We start from the raw sequence: 17,685 nt of genomic DNA, 5'->3' as shown, positions 1-17,685 counted from the left end.
AGAAGATGTCCCAACCGGTAAGAAGGACACATGCTCCACTATGTTCATAGCAGCCTTATTTATAATAGTCAGAAGCTAAAAAGAACCCAGATGCCCCTCAACAGAGGAATGGATACAGAAAATATGGTACATTTACACAATGGAGTACTACTCAGCTATTAAAAAGAATGAATTTATGAAATTCCTAGCCAAATGGATGGACCTGGAGGGCATCATCTTGAGTGAGGTAACACAATCACAAAGGAACTCACACAATATGTATTCACTGATAAGTGGATATTAGCCCAAAACTTAGGATACCCAAGATATAAGATACAATTCACTAAACGCATGAAACTCAAGAAGAATGAAGACCAAAGTGTGGAGACTATGACCCTTCTTAGAATTGGGAACAAAACACCCATGGAAGGAGTTACAGAGACAAAGTTTGGAGCTGTGATGAAAGGATGGACCATCTAGAGACTGCCATATCCAGGGATCCATCCCATAATCAGCTTCCAAACGCTGACACCATTGCATACACTAGCAAGATTTTGCTGAAAGGACCCAGATATAGCGGTCACTTGTGAGACTATGCAGGGGCCTAGCCAACACAGAAGTGGATGAGCACAGTCAGCTATTGGATGGATCACAGGGCTCCCAATGGAGGAGCTAGAGAAAGTACCCAAGGAGTTAAAGGGATCTGCAACCCTATAGGGGGAACAACAAGATGAACTAACTAGTACCCAGGAGCTATTGTCTCTAGCTGCATATGTATCAAAAGATGGCCTAGTCGGCATTCACTGGAAAGAGAGGCCCATTGGACTTGCAAATTTATATGCCCCAATACAGGGGAATGCCAGGGCCAAAAGAATGGGAATGGGTGGGTAGGGAAGTGGGGGGGTATGGGGAACTTTTGGGATAGCATTGGAAATGTAATTGAGGAAAATACGTAATAAAAATATTAAAAATTAAAAAAAAAAGAAAGATTCAGGAACAGGACATAGAAGGCATGTGTTTATGCTACAAAAAAACAGTGTGAATGACAGTGGGCTTAAAAACTATAAGCCTAATGCCACACAACATTATAAGCTTTCAACAATTTTGTAAATCATGCGCAACAGGGCTGTTGTTATATATATGTAGAGCTATGTACTCTCTCATCTTAAATTATAATTATTACATGTATATGCATATGCATATAATTTTAACGGATACACATGCAAAAGTGTATGTATAACAGAGTCTATTTAACATTGCTCATATGTCCATTGTCTATGGCTAACCATTTGGGATTGAGGCCTACAACTGACAATGGGACCTTATGAAACAAAACCTTCCCTATGGCAAAGGAAATAATCAGTCCAGTAAAGAGGAAGCTCACAGTGTGGTACAGACCCTTTTTAAGCTACATAACTGTATGGGTTGTTATCCAAAATATACAAAAAACTAGTAAAGTGAATGAAGGCAGTTAGTGAAACAACCTAATAAAATATCATATATGGATCTGAACAGAGAATTTTGGGAAAAAAAGAAATAAAGTGACTGAAATGAGATCAAGAATGTTTGACATTCCATGACTGTACTGTGCAAGTCCAAGGCAAAGCAAATCCTAGCAGGGACCTGGGTGTTGGATACACAAACTCCACCACTTGCCCTGGAGGTATTGCTAATTGTTTGCTGCTAGGTGAGAGAGACAGTTCTTTCTGGGTGTATCTTCTGGTGAATTGATCATGTTCCACTAGAAAGTATAAAAACATATTGGCAGCACAAATTGATCCAAATGGATTTAAAAACAAAAATTAAAAAAAAAATAAAAAAGGAAATGAACTTGGGTGGATAGGGAAAGGGGTGGATATGGTAAGAGTTTCCTCAGTGGTGAGTATTATCCAAATAGCCTAACCACTTATTGGAAAATTTCAAAGAACTAATAATAATAGCCAAGAAGTATGCTTTAAAATGTTCAACATTCTTATCAGAGAAATGGAAATTAAAATTTCTCATAGGTTTCATCTATGCCTAGTCAGAATTATTAAGATCAAGAAAACAATTGTCCACAAGTGGGGGTGAAGGTCTAGGGACCCTCAGGCACTGTTGGTGGGATTGCAAGCTGGCACAGGAAGTCAGTGTGGAGAATTCTTACAAAACTGCAGGGAAATCTTCATGGCACAGCTGTACAACTCCTTAGCAAATGCCCAGGACTCAGGATCCTACCTTACAGATACTGGCTCAACAATTTCTATTGCGTCTGAGGTTTCAGCAGCTATAGAAAGGAAAGGACATATTGTCCTTCAACTGAAAAAATGGATCATGAAAAAGTGGGACTCACTTTTGAGGGTGAATCTTTCTCTTTTTAAAATTTTTTTTATTGTACTGTATGATTTTGTATATTTTTTATTTTTTTAATTAGGTATTTTCTTCATTTACATTTCCAATGCTATCCCAAGACACCCCCATGCATTCCCCATTTCCCTCCCACACTCCCCTACCCACAAATTCTCACTTCTTGGCCCTGGTGTTCCCCTGTACTGAGGCATATAATGTTGGCAAGACCAATCAGCCTCTCTTTCTACTGATGGCCAACTAGGCCATCTTCTGATACATATGCATATCTAATGAACAGACGAGTTGATAGAGAGAGAAGTAGCCAGAGCAGAGTGGCTTATCTCTTTGTATCTAACCTCCTGCTCACCCTTGATGCACACCAAATGCATCAGGTACTATGCCTGGCAACCTGAGTTCAAGTCTCAGACACCACATAGTAGAGGCAACAAAGAGCTTGCCATTAGCTGTCCTCTGACCTCCACATGAGTTCTATGGCACACGAGTTCTCTCTGTACATACAATAAGTGTATAAATAAATATAAAACAAATTTTAAGAAAATGGTAATGTTCACATGACAGACTTCCCTGCGTTTAGTTACAGGAAGCATGCTTTTGTCCTAAAAAAAAAAAAAAAAAAAAAAAGTCCTCTGGTTTAGCCTAACCCCAAAGAGTCTCAAACATTCCATTTCACTTGGACTTGAACAAACATTGAGGAACTGCCAGTTTTTATAATAACTGAGAGTTACTGTAGGTTGTGATGCTCAGAAGACATGTCCCAATTGAAATCACATCTTCTCCATCAACATGGTATTGTCCACATGTTCTACCATGTGGGCCAGTGTTGTGAATAGCCCTGGGGCTAATTATATTTGGTGTAAAATCTGTTCTCCTATGAGGGGTTGCAAACAAGGAATGAGTCAGCACTCAGGTGAATTCCTGTAAACCTGCTTCCCAACTTACTTAGAAATATAAAGGAGAGCTGATGATTGGGCAGAAAAATAGGGAAGGTGGAGCAGAATGGGGGAGAGGGAAGAAATAGAAAATAGAAGAGAAAGAGGACAAAGAGAAAGAGGAAGGAAGAGGATGAGGAGGAAGAGGGGAGGAGGGGGAGGAGAGGAAGAGGAAGAGAGCAGAAGCACAGGGCCAGGAGAAACTGCAAGTTCTAAAGGGTCTCATAGATGTGGAAGATGGTAGTGTAGCAGTAGATCTGCCCAATCTAGGTGCACAGCATGTAATCATTTTAAGTGTGTTGTGTTTTCATTGCCAGGTCATAACTGGGTTGGAGAGATTTACTGAAACAGGCCAAAAGCCATCACTTATTGCTACAAAGAACTTCTAAAGAAATTTCAGTGACCAACCTATCATGAAAAAATACCCTATAGATGCCCAAGATCTTTCAAAAATAACCTGCTGATCACAGAAAATTCAAATGGACAACAAATGCTTAATGGCTCATACCAGCCAACTCTATGACAAGCCCATATTACAGCTTCTGAAGGGAGTCTGCACCCTGTGTGTAGGTCACAGAGAAAACGTGTGTACACTTTTTCATAATTACAATTGTACTAGGCGCCTTTAGTTCCTAAATGTGCATCTTTAAAAGAAGGATGTTTGTCTCCATGCTCTGAGGACGTTCCTCAGCCAAATATGAAGCTAAGCCCTCTTCCAATCAATAGTCTTCATCATAGTCTTCTGGTGAGAAATACCTGCACATTACACTGTCAGACCTTTACTAGTTTTCTTCTTCTCACCATCATTCGTATTTGGAAGGTACTCCATCAGTTCTCAGCTCAACCAAGGCTCATATATCCTTGCATGTAACATCCTTTATCTAATTTGTAAAACTGCTTATTTGGTGTGATATCTCTTTAACAAACAGATGAAAGCTATAAAGTTCTTGAGGTATTTGAAACTAGAAGATATGTTCCCCGTTATTTTAATAAATAGAAACATTCCATATTGAATATAACATATAAATTCTATGGATTTTGACAACTTCTTACCTAAAGTAAGAATACTAAACTTTTATTTATTGTAGAGATGAAATAGCTTTGTGTTGAAACTTTATAGAAACAATGATAATTTGAAACTTGTGAAAAGCCAGGCAGCATTCTCAAGGTATATAATATTTGCAGTGTATTTCTATTCGATAATACTTACTAATTGCTAAGATTTTTTTTTCTCTTTGGATAAGAGGTTTTCAGAATAACAAAATAAAATAGTCACGTTCATTGACTGATGTTTTGTGGGTTTGTAAAGGAACTTTAAAGATTGCTGTACTCAGAAGACACTAAAGATTAGGCAACAGGCTGTGGACAGATCTCTTATACTTTACCCCTATCCCATATTCCACCTTAACTCCTGTGTTTTAGAGTGATGCCTTCTGTCATTTATTGAGATTATTTGTTTTCCTTCTTTAGAGCCTGATAGGAGCCCAAGGTTGAAAGACATCTCTTGACAGATGGTCTCTATACTTCTCCTTGATCTCTGCCTCTACTAATTATCTCCTTTGATATTTGATGTTAATCCATCAATAAATAACGTATAATCTCTAGAAATATACAAAAAAATTCGGGTTTTTTTTGACAGATATCACAAGTAATAGCTCACATATGTGATCCCTACTACAGAAATAGTGCAGATTTTAAAGGATAATTTTGAGTTCTGTTGAGTTTTTACACTCTGGCTTGTGATGGAAAACATGTGCAGAACAGAACACCCCCACCTGTCTCAGAGTCCAGGATGCAGTACAGGAAAGCATAAGAAGATGCAAGTTCTCAACCAAGAGCCTCCTGTGGGTAACCAGAGTCCTGATGCGTGTGAGAAAGGAAGAGGGCTAGCCCTCCCATGTGCCTAAGTGGGGCATGTGCAAGACCAGGGACTTCAGATTCCACTGGGGGTTAACATACATTCTTTGCAGATCATATTTGAATACATGATGATGCTTAGACAAGATTCACTACAAGAAGAAATAGCAACGGACTACAAAGAGCTCCTTCAGTTTTCCAAAATCACTTCAGTGTCTGTGGCCCACCTGCTCCAACCACTGCCCTATTGCCCAACATCTTGTTTGGCATTCACATGTGATATAATACCTTGGAACATTGAAGATCCTCAACACTTTACATGAGAAGGGGGAACTTCCTCCCTTGTGGCAGAGGGTGTGTAAGAACTGTAAGTGACTTAAACACAGGATGTGGTAGGAATTTTGCTAATGCCACTAAAACAAAAAGCTTAACTCTTACAGATTTAAATTGAAAGAAAAATAACTCAGAAATATTATTAAGAGATTTAAATGCCAGGCTGTTTGGAATAAAAAAAAAACTGGAGGAAGAAAAATGTTTATCTTAAGAAGATTTTTAATATATGCTACAAAGAAACAATTTCCAGACTTTTTGAACAGTAGCTAAAGATTCATTAGAGAAAATGTGGGCCTGAAAGGATGACTCTGAGGTAAAGAATACTAGGTGCTCTTTTGAAAGATCTAGATTCATTCTAACACGCACATAGCAACTCATAGCATTCTGGACCTCCAGTTCTTGGAGATTGGCTCTCTGCTCTCCACAGACAATAGCCACACACACACATACAGTCTGCCAATTCACTTATAGAACAAAAATAAGTACATCTTTCTTTACAAATGTAGAAAGAATGTGCCAACTAATCTCTCAGTGGAACATTTGACCAAACACAAGTGCACACCCTTCTGGTGTCAAAGCATGAGAAAAATGTACTGTTATAATACTGAAATATCAATTTTATCTATCAGATTAGGATGAGGAATATAAGAAAAACATTATACTACTTGTATCAATCTTCAATAAAAACATAAATTCCAGCCCACAGTAAATTCACAAACCAAAAAAACTGCTTTCCCCCAAGGCTCAATAAACCTGGTAGTATGTAAATGACTCCATGCAATTCCACAGACAGAAGAATCTGGTTTCTACATTCTCTGGTGTCCATGAGTGGCTGTCTTTCCTCAAGTGAGACATCTGATGCTACCAGGTCTTGGTAAGAAACCAAAAAGAGAATATAAAGCAATAAGAAAATGAAAAGAGGGTGCAGAACAAACTTTGCTGTACTTAAAAAAAGGCATTCTTCTCTAAGGATACATTGTGTGGTTCAGCATTCTCAAATTTCCAGTTCTGTACTGGACACTGGTAGGAAGGGTAAAATGAGAAATTACATAATAAAAATCTTTCACATGAGCATGGTGGCCTTTTGAGCATGCATATTTTAGAAAGTGCTACTAGATCAATTCTGTGATGATCAGGAAAGACAATAATGAGTCTGAAGTATAAGATGAGCTTCATAGCTCATAAATCACAGGCTACAGATGTTTTTAAGAGGCCATGTCCCATTATACAATTACATTAGTATGTATGTATATATATATATATATATATATATATATATATATATATATATACTGTCCCGAGCTATCGTTCTCGCCGGCAAGAACACACTCGGACAACCAAATTCTTCTGCAGCAAAAGATTTATTGCTTCTTCAGTAGGGAAGACCCCAACCCCAGAAAATGGCGTTGCCTATATAGTCCTCATCAATGGCATTTCAGCACATGATATGGGGTGTCAGTTCCTGATTCATTGCTTGCCCACTACCCCATTACTATGCCCCGAGATGTGCAGTGACTAGGTGTGAGTTCACTCTCACACCTGCGTACAAGGCTTGTTTACTAGTTAGACACAGCGGAGGCCAGCACCATTTTATAATGGCGATTGCTTGCAGCATGGCTCTCCTCAATATACATACATATATATATATACACACACACACATGTATGTGTGTGTATGTGTGTGTGTGTAGGTTAATACGTATGTAAAATAGTATTCTCACTGCTTAGCTAATTCTTTTTGAGCCTCTATATAAAATCATTTTAACAAATGAATAGTATTAATTATCATATAAATATGGGGTGGCATGTATGTCAGGGGGACTCCATACAGAAAATGAAAATGGCAGGAAGTTTTGTAACTTTTGGTTTGTATGTACTGTGAGAAATGGGATGAAACACATAGAGAACAGTGGTCATGTATGACATGATGACACTTCTTAAGATTGGGTACTAGCTTATGACACTCTCACATTGTAGATGACATTTCTTGCAAATCAGTACTCATTTTCTGAAAGTAAAAATATTGCAGAATCTCAGACATGTGGAATGAGGCATGGCTTGAGGGTCCCAACTATGGAGATGCTCCTGGACCACACTCTTGTGAGATGTGTTCTGACACTTTGGCTTCTACAAAACAACTCACTCTAGCTTCGCTCTTACAATCTCTGTCTCTTAAACTCAGTTCACTAGGGTCACAATGAGGCCATCTTACTTTCTCTACAATGGCCCCAAGTAGGGAGTTCACAATGTTACCTCACGGGAGGATGATTGATAATACCTGAATCATGCAAAGAACTGACTCTCCAGTCCACCTAGTCAAACTCTGCTCCAGACTACCTGAGGAGAGCATCCTGCAAGATCAAAACATAAAAATCCTTTGTTCCATGAGCTTTTTAAATTACAAACTGCCTAGCTCTTTACTTCCCTGACCACTGAGAGGTAAATACTCCAGCAGATGGGAAACAGGGGAAGATAGCAAGGCCCCTTAATCATTATTAATCGGAGGGCTGATGTTACTGAACACATAGTGCAACATTATGATAGTAGGCTTCAGGACATTGGCACATCAAAGGGATCTTGATGATAACAGACTCTCCCAGTTCCCATCAAAGAGTGCCTTCTCTAAGTGTGGACCTTTCTCTGCCCTATAAATGCAGGCTGGCTATTCATTCTCCACACATTGGGCTCCTGCTCACCAATTCTCCAGGTGACTCCCAGCCATGAAGACACTTGTCCTCCTCTCTGCCCTCGTCCTGCTGGCCTACCAGGTCCAGGCTGATCCTATCCAAAACACAGATGAAGAGACTAAAACTGAGGAGCAGCCAGGGGAAGAGGACCAGGCTGTGTCTGTCTCCTTTGGAGACCCAGAAGGATCTGCTCTTCATGAAAACTGTGAGTAATGGTACCCAGCGTGATGGATGCTTGCATTCTCCTGAGGGAAGGATGAAGATGAGTCCTAGAATCCTGGCAGAGTAATGTGGATCCCAAGGCAACTCTATTTTAATTGCTTTTATATTCATAACAGTAGCAATGAGAGGAAAGAAATTTTAATTGAATTTCTTTCTTATAAGCTTTTAATGTAAAAAGATACACATGGGAATTTCAACACTGACCATACTCCAATACTCTGAATAGATGCTTATAGAACAGGATTAGTCTTGGGTATTAGTAGAATTTTTTCTTTCTCTAAATGAACTTTGAATCAATTTAAGAGTATACAAAAGAGTCTACACAGTGACAAAAGGAGCACAGAAAATAAAGACACCTCAGAATGGCTCTCAAGTGCATGACCAACACATCTGAAGTGGTTTTTTTGGTTGAGATGTCCATGCTGAAGGCTGTACTGTGGTCAATGCAGCACATCCTTGCTTTATCACATATCCCCATAGGATCACATACATGCTTCCAACCTCAAAACTTAATGCCTGATTCTTTTTATGTCTCCAGCGCCGAGAGATCGGATATGCTATTGTAGAAAAGGAGGCTGCAATAGAGGAGAACTAGTTTATAGGACCTGTGGAAAACGATTTTTGTTCTGTTGCCGCCCCCGCTGAACATGCAGATGACAGAGATATGACAACCATCGGCTCTGAGTCTACTGATGCTGGGGCCTGATGACCACTTCTCAATAAATTGTTTGCAATATGCTTCCTGTGAGTTTACATTCTTTCAATGTTTGCTAAAACTCTCAGTCAAGACTCTGTATATAAACTACCAGAACCTTCAAGAAAACCTTTGCAATGAATGAATACTTTAATTTTTAACTTGGAAAATACTGGCTCTAAATACTATCAATTTAAAGATGACTCCAGGTTGAGACACAAAATGTATAGAAAACTCAGAATTTGTATGATCCTCACATGTGCCACTCCTGACTTTCAACTCTATCTTGACTATCTACCAAACACATTGCCTATATGTTAAGAAAAACTACCCCTTTGGGTTTCAGGTGTACAGAGTTCTAAAATGATATTTTTTAGGAAGCTACAGCATCCTTAAAAAGTATTGAAGTTTTTATGAACCAGGCCTGAATTATGCCTCTGGCTTCTGAACCGAGGGTTATTTTTGGCTCTGTGGTGACAACTTTTATCAATATTAGAAAAAGTTAGTCAGAGACAGAATGGGTAGGATGAAAAGCAGGGCATCCCACACTATAATATGCATGTAATCTGCAGTGTCTACAGTAGAATAAGACAAAATACAGTTTCTATACAGAAAACATATACAGAAAGTGTACATGTCTAATGAATGCAATGTGCTCTACAAGATACACTCAAGTGACTTACCCCACAGCTTTGAAGGGCTTAATGCAGCCTGGCAGAGATATGCAAGATAAATAAAGAAGTTGGTAGGCAGTTCTTGAAGCAGGGACTCCAGTGATGGTACAGGGTGCTAAGAATCAGACTATGAATCCTCGCACACTCCTTCAGGGAAAACCATGTCCTGATGAAAGGACAGCAGTGGTGGTGACCTCTAGATTGCAGATTCTACTAGCACAGATGGTGTGGGTTCCCAAAAGACATAGTTGTGGGCACTCAATAGTGATAGAACCATGCTAGGAGAATTGATACTCTATCACAATTTGAGGAAGACAAGGTGCTAGAAGCATCTTACTTGGTAGATTATAGCAACCATGGCAGAGACTAGCTGAGTGAGCTAGGAGAGAAAGTCTACCTCTAGCCATTATAACTCTTTTACCTCAAATATTAGAGAATTACAATTATAGGATTGCAAACAACAGGCAGCGATCATAGTCCCACAAGACATTTCAGTCTTTAAATAAGTCACCTGTGACCTGGACAAAATAAATTTAATACTTAACTCAATGTGTGTCATCCTTCTGAAATGTAATTATCTGAGGATATAGGTGTCTGTTTCCAGAAACAGTGAGCATAACTCCAGTAAGTGTCAATCAGCAAACACATGACACAGTCACATTGGTCAACCTCTCTACGAATGTTCTCCAAGGACTCTCCTCTATTTTACATAGCTAAAAGTCTCTCTTGTCTTTGTCTCCAGAGTTTATTCCAACACCTCTCCCGGTTGGAAATTCTTGACCCTGGATGCAATAAGCTCATGTATTCTTCCTTCCCTCTTTACAATGTGGGGAGATTTTTTCTTGTAAAATGCAATGTTTCAATGTTTTTAACCTGACCTATATCGGTGGTGAAATTTCTAGATGCTTATTGGTAAGAGTTTATGAATGTATGTGGACATTGTGAATGATTAAGTTGGGAAAGTACCATATCTGTCACCTCAGGTGTTTATAATTTTGTTATGGTGAAACACCTAAATTCTACTGTATTAAGTGTTTTGAATTACATAATCCATTACTATTTACAACCATGTTGTTATGTAATAATCCACCAAACTCATTGCTCCTAACTAAATGTCATTATGTACCCAGTGACCAACCTGTCCTCAACATTACTTCACCTTGACAGAATCTATTAGCAAATATTCTATTCTTGCCTGCCATTACATTGCTTTATATTTTGGATATGTGAGATCTGGATATCATGCTCTTAGTGTGTCTGGATATTACACAGAAAGTATCCTCGGGTACCATCGCACATATTGAAAATCCCATCATTCTATGGTTGAGTAGTGTTCCACTCTGTGGAAGACCCTGGTTCTTTGAGAAATTCCCTCAATAAAGCTGTGCTTTGAGTCAGCTCAGAACAATGATGCATAGGGTAGACAAAGAACACATATACCCAGCATTTTCATATCAGAAGCTCTTTGTTAGCAATGATCACATATCCCATGTGTATTAATTAGAGTATTGAATTCCGTTTCTGGAAACAGCTCTGCTTCAGTATTTTCACACAAATACTTGAGAACCATAAGGAGGAATTCTGATTAGCAAAATTGGTTGATTCAGAAAATAAAGTGTTGCCCTGGCTTTTTTTCCCTTCCTTCCTTTCTTTCTTTCTTTCTTTCTTTCTTTCTTTCTTTCTTTCTTTCTTTCTTTCTTTCTTTCTTTCTTTCTTTCTTTCTTTCTTTCTTTCTTTCTTTCTTTTCCTCTTGGTTCTTATATGCTGGCACAAAGAATGAAGGGCAGTTCTAGAAAAGCTTTGTAGTCTGAAATTCTAGAAACATGACAAACACTTGCTAGTTTTTATCATGTTCTAGCAATCACAAAGGCCATACAGTCCACCCCCACTAAATCCCTTCCCATGGACAGAGACCTGAACCACACATGGGTTGCACACTTATCTTGCATCCCCATTATAGAAAACTGGATATACAAAGAATGAGAAGTTGTTCATCAAGGCACCCCAAGTAATACAGGACCTTATGCCACTTATCTAGCACGTGCTTTCAGAGAAATTCTTTAGAAACTAGATGAAAAGATGAAGTCCCGACTTCCTCAATGCATTGACAACACAAAGTTTGAAATTCAAAATAATCCGCATAAGTCACACATTTTATCATTTTGAATGTACATGAACCTGCTCTCCTATCCTACAGCCCTGTAAAGTATCATTACCAGAAGAAATGGATTTCAAACAACACACATAAATGCATTCTAACTCATATTTTCTATTTGAACATTGGTCAGTACCATGGGCACAGAGATGAGTGGATCTCTAGGATTTAGAGAGTTTATTACAAAAAACCTCTCCAGCATGGTTGCCTAGTCAGTACTGGTGTCAGGAAGAAGCCAAGAGCTGAGAACAGGTGTGCAGAGGACATCCAACTATCCTAGCTGAGGAGGGAGGGACCATCATCAACCTGTCTGAATTAGAGTGGGTTTTGATGAAGGATGTTTAGAAACATTAAAAACCAAAATATTTTCCCCAATAGAGGTACCCATAACAATTTACATTATACCACTATAGGGGCCATCAGTTCTTTCCCTGTAGTTCCCCTGAAAAGATTCAGAATTCCTCCAAGTAGGGAATTTGTGTTCCTCTGTGAACATATGCCTTAGTTCATTTGGTCTTATATAGGAGGACACAATATAACAGGTCATATAATAATTGTATTTTCCATAGCAGTTGGTACCAATTTCCTATAGTTCTGGGGTCTATGAAGAGTGGGGTCCGATGAAAGTGTGAAAAGATTTACTCTGGTGATGTCCCATTTTCTGATTTATAAAACTATAACAATTTAAATTGAGTCCATGTTCTTTCAGTGTTTTCTGAGTTTGTAAAACAGTGAGCTAGGATTTTTATTAAGAAAGGGTTTTAGATAAAAACCTTTTTATCCATTTTATTAAGAAAAGGTTTCTCATTCTTAAATCGAAGAGTCTTCACAAAGGCATACACCACATATTAATTGTAAGCTGTCTTGTTCCTTTATTGATCACACCAAGCCAGAACAGTTCCCATGAAAGAGGTCCTTTATTGAAAATGGGGAAGGAATGAAGAAAGAAAGAGAAAGATGGGTTGGTGTCTCTGTCTTTTATCCGGGCCTTGAAGTAGGTGACCCAGGAAATGATATCCACAGGTAATGCAGGTGAGACATGGAGAGATTGTGCAGTGTTTGCCTTGACAACAGACACAGTAAATCCTTGCTGACAAGGGATGGCATCATCACTGGATTCATGGGCTAGCTCTAAACAGCTTCTGATACTAACACCAAATGTTAATGAAGTACATATAGTATGGATTTTGTAGAGGGGACTGAAGTGAAACCTTGATGGTTCTTTGGAAAATCAGTTGTGTTGAAAGGTGTTTTGCTGGGGCAAACACAGGTAAAACACTGAGGCAGACTCTTGAAGGAACATTTTCCTTAAGCAGACACAGGAGAAAGGATTTTCTGCTAAAGCAAGCATGTGAAAGGACATGTGATGAAGAATTCTTCACTAACAACACACATGTATTGGTCCACCTTACATGGCTTAGCCGACCTCCATTTGTCAGGATTCCATGAGGGAAATGGACCAAAAAATATCTGGTGGAGTGCTCTGACTATTTTGCAGCTTCAGTGGACTGGGGATAATCAGCAGAGTGATGTCAGCAAGTGTTGAGCATGTGTTCAGGCAAGACCTGTGGAGGAAACATGGTATTTGGAGGGTATAAATAAGACACGATGGACAGTGATGGGGGCTGAGCTAGGCTTGCTTATAGAGCTAGCTGTGCAACTCTTCTTGGTCTCAAGGCTTAATGATCTTCATTTCCCTGAGAGCTGAGAACTCCAGGCATTCCTGCTGGTACCTCCTGCTGACTCCCTATGTGAATGAGGCCTGCCTGCCTCTGCTAGGTAGTACCACTACTGCTGATTCCTGTTTACTATCCTGACTTTACCAAACTGGACTACTGATGCATCCTTGATGTGCGTGTAAGTGGATTGAGCGGTTCATTGCTAATCTTGCGAACTGAACTGTGGATTTCCAGACAACACATAAGAGTTGCTCCACTTCCAAAGCATCCTTTCTTATCCACTACCTCAGGTGGGTGTAGGGCTAAAAGGCAGCTTAACACATTTAAGAACCTTCATGAATAATAAGGGTTGGAAAAAATACAGTTACAGGAGACCTTGAGAGGAAAGTAGACTGAAGGCACATGGTGGTATTAATAACCCCTATATAATAAGAAATCTGATTAGGACTTTACTCTTGGTCTGCTTCCTTTACAAAACATAGAGATGAGCCTCATTCAGTAATACAACTCTTATTTCAATGTCTTCTGGTGGACATCTTTTCATGAAAAAATATACCATTGTTGGATCTAGAGACACAGAGGACATTAGGCACTAAAATTAGACCTACTACACAAGAGCAGAGGATCTGAGAGAAGTCCCATGCTTAGATGGATGGGTTTTCTGTGCTAGATACATCAGAGCTAGCAGCTGGAACAACTTTGGTGACAAGAGTCAGAGGACCTATTGTTCCTACAAAGATGTTAGGATTTTTCCTACTGCCTTTTCTTGTAGGTGTTCCTGGAATGCCCTTCCCCTGCCCATATGCTTATACACACTCATACACTTCTCAAATTTATCTAGACTCTTCCTATAGGTAGAGTGAAATAGACTCTGTCATTAAGCTTAAACATTGAAGTATAATATGAACTACTTAGAGTTTGCTCTCCTCTAACTTATAGTTAGTACATTTCAAACATATCTTGGAGTCAAAAGTTCATGGCAGAAGGAAATCTCCTGTACATATTTCATTCTCATGCTTGAAAGCACAGATGAGATATAAATAATCTAAAGATATATGTATATTAATATTTATTATTCATATATTTATTGTTATGTTTATTATTATGGCAGAGTAATTTCAGCTGAGACAGACGCTCCTACTAAGGCAAGACCCATGAGGACACATGTGATTTGTTGTGTCTCTGTATGTGTGTGTGTGTGTGTGTGTGTGTGTGTGTTTGTCTGTGTGTGTGTATGTGTGTTTCTGTGTATATTTAAAACTTCTCCACTGGGGGTAAAGGGAGCTAATTCAAACAAGATTATTATATATTAAAGGCAAGTTTATTGGGAAACTCCCCTTGAGTGGGATAGTTCACTGGACCCATGGAACAAGGCCAGGGTAGTCACCCTAGGGAAAGTGAGGGGCAGTTGAGGAGGGAAAGAAAAAGAGAGAAAGGGGTTGAGGAGAGAGAGAGACGGAGAGACAGAGACAAAGATAGAGAGAGAGCACAGAAATGCCTAGATCATTGCAGGAGCTATCTTGGTTCCTGGACTCCACCAAAATTAGGAACTTAGTTTGCACAGGTGAGAGTGTGCACCACAGAACCTGACAGCTTGTGGGACAGGCAGGAGCCACAGAGCCTTTGAGGCAGCGCCCTTTTCGGGCCCTAGACATCCGGCCACCCTCCAGGCCAGAGGACAGGTGTCCACCCGGCCCAGGAGGCTTTTGCTTCTAGTTTGGCGGTAGCCATCTTGGTCCCGGGACTCCACCGAACATAGTCTGCACAGGTGAGAGTGTGCACCACACAAGCTGACAGCTTCTGTGACCCGGCAAAGCAACACAGCTTCTGGGAAAGGTCCTGTTTTGGGCCTTGATCTTTGGCCAGGAGGAGGTCCAAACACCAGATATCTGTGCACCTTCCCTGTAAGAGGAGAGCTTGCCTGCAGAGAGTGCTCTGACCACTGAAACTCAGAGGAGAGAGCCAGTCTCCCAGGTCTGCTGATAGAGGCTAACAGAATCCCCAGAAGAACAATCTCTAATCAGAGACAACTGTAACAACGAACTCCAGAGATTACCAGATGGCGAAAGTTAAACGTAATACTCTTACTAACAGAAACCAAGACCACTCACCATCATCAGAACCCAGCACTCCCACTTTGCCCAGTCCAGGGCACCCCAACATACCGGAAAAGCTAGACCCGGATCTAAAAGCATATCTCATGATGATGGTAGAGGACATCAAGAAGGACTTTAATAACACACTTAAAGAAATACAGGAGAACACTGCTAAACAGGTAGAAGACATTAAAGAGGAAGCACAAAAATCCCTTAAAGAATTGCAGGAAAATCAGAACAAACAGGTGATGGAATTGAATAAAACCATCCAAGACCTAAAAAGGGAAGTAGACACAATAAAGAAAACCCAAATTGAGGCAACGCAGGAGATAGAAACCCTAGGAAAGAAATCTGGAAACATAGATGCCAGCATCAGCAACAGAATACAAGAGATGGAAGAGAGAATCTCAGGTGCAGAAGATTCCATAGAGAACATCGGCACAACAATCAAAGAAAATACAAAATCCAAAATGATCCTAACTCAAAACATCCAGGAAATCCAGGACACAATGAGAAGACCAAACCTACGGATAATTGGAGTAGATGAGAATGAAGATTTTAAACTCAAAGGACCGGCAAATATCTTCAACAAAATTATAGAAGAAAACTTCCCAAGCCTAAAGAAAGAGATGCCCATGACTATGAAGCCTATAGACTCCAAATAGACTGGACGAGAAAAGAAATTTCTCCCTACACATAATAATCAGAACAACAAATTCACTAAATAAAGATAGAATACTAAAAGCAGTAAGGGAAAAAGGTCAAGTAACATATAAAGGCAAGCCTATCAGAATTATACCAGATTTTTCACCAGAGGCTATGAAAGCCAGAAGGGCCTGAACAGATGTTATACAGAAACTAAGAGAACACAAATTCCAGCCCAGGCTACTATACCCAGCCAAACTCTCAATTACCTTAGATGGAGAAACCAAAGTATTCCACGACAAAACCAAATTCACACATTATCTTTCCACAAATCGAGCCCTTCAAAGGATAGTAACAGAAAAAAACCAATACAAGGACGGAAACCATGTCCTAGAAAAAGCAAGAAGGTAATCCCTCAACAAACCTAAATGAAGACAGCCACAAGAACAGAATGCCAACTCTAACAACAAAAATAAAAGGAGGCAACAATTACTTTTCCTTAATATCTCTTAATATCAATGGACTCAACTCCCCAATAAAAAGACATAGACTAAAAGACTGGCTACACAAACAGGACCCAACATTTTGCTGCTTAAAGGAAACTCATCTCAGAGAAAAAGATAGACACTACCTCAGAATGAAAGGCTGGAAAACAATTTTCCAAGCAAATGGTAGGAAGAAACAAGCTGGAGTAGCCATCCTAATATCTAATAAAATCGACTTCCAACCCAAAGTCATCAAAAAAGACAAGGAAGGGCACTTCATACTCATCAAACGTAAAATCCTCCAAGAGGAACTGTCAATTCTGAATATCTATGCTCCGAATACAAGGGCAGCCACATTTATTAAAGATACTTTAGTAAAGCTCTAAGCACAAATTGCACCTCACACAATAATAGTGGGAGACTTCAACACACCACTTTGCCAATGGACAGATCATGGAAACAGAAACTAAAGAGGGACACAGTGAAACTAACAGAGGTTATGAAACAAATGGATCTGACAGATATCTACAGAACATTTTATCCTAAAATAAAAGGATAAACCTTCGTTTCAGCACCTCATGGTACCTTCTCCAAAATTGACCACATAATTGGTCACAAAACAAGCCTCAACATATACAAAAATACTGAAATTGTCCCATGCATCCTATCAGATCACCATGGACTAAGGCTGATCTTCAATAACAAAATAAATAATAGAAAGCCAACACACACGTGGAAACTAAACAACACTCTTCTCAATGATACCTTGGTCAAGGAAGGAATAAAGAAAGAAATTAAGGACTTTCTGGAGTTTAATGAAAATGAAGCCACAACATACCCAAACTTATGGGACACATTGAAAGCATTTCTAAGAGGAAAACTCACAGCTCTGAGTGCCTCCAAAA

At 39.4% G+C, this 17,685-nt stretch overlaps 1 protein-coding gene across 1 annotated transcript; it reads left to right on the top strand.

The window, feature by feature from the left end:
- The first annotated feature begins 8,163 nt into the window (after positions 1–8,163).
- Positions 8,164–8,997, top strand: LOC147002495 (alpha-defensin 20-like). The gene is made up of 2 exons (XM_085844340.1): positions 8,164–8,335; positions 8,891–8,997. Exons 1-2 carry the CDS (start codon positions 8,164–8,166, stop codon positions 8,995–8,997), a joined length of 279 nt encoding a protein of 92 aa, XP_085700466.1.
- Positions 8,998–17,685: the final 8,688 nt, after the last annotated feature.

Source organism: Mus caroli, unplaced genomic scaffold (genome assembly GCF_978045245.1).
Source record: "Mus caroli unplaced genomic scaffold, Mus_caroli_1 scaffold_10, whole genome shotgun sequence".
Classification (NCBI taxonomy): Eukaryota; Metazoa; Chordata; class Mammalia; order Rodentia; family Muridae; genus Mus; species Mus caroli.
This window is presented reverse-complemented; position numbering and strand designations above follow the sequence as displayed.

What these genes read in the sequence shown, in the direction of transcription:
- LOC147002495 (XM_085844340.1), top strand. Translation starts at nt 8,164, where the DNA reads ATGAAGACACTTGTCCTCCTCTCTGCCCTCGTCCTGCTGGCCTACCAG. An exon ending in ATCTGCTCTTCATGAAAACT is followed by an intron (nt 8,336 to 8,890) that starts GTGAGTAATGGT and finishes TTATGTCTCCAG; the next exon opens with CGCCGAGAGATCGGATATGC.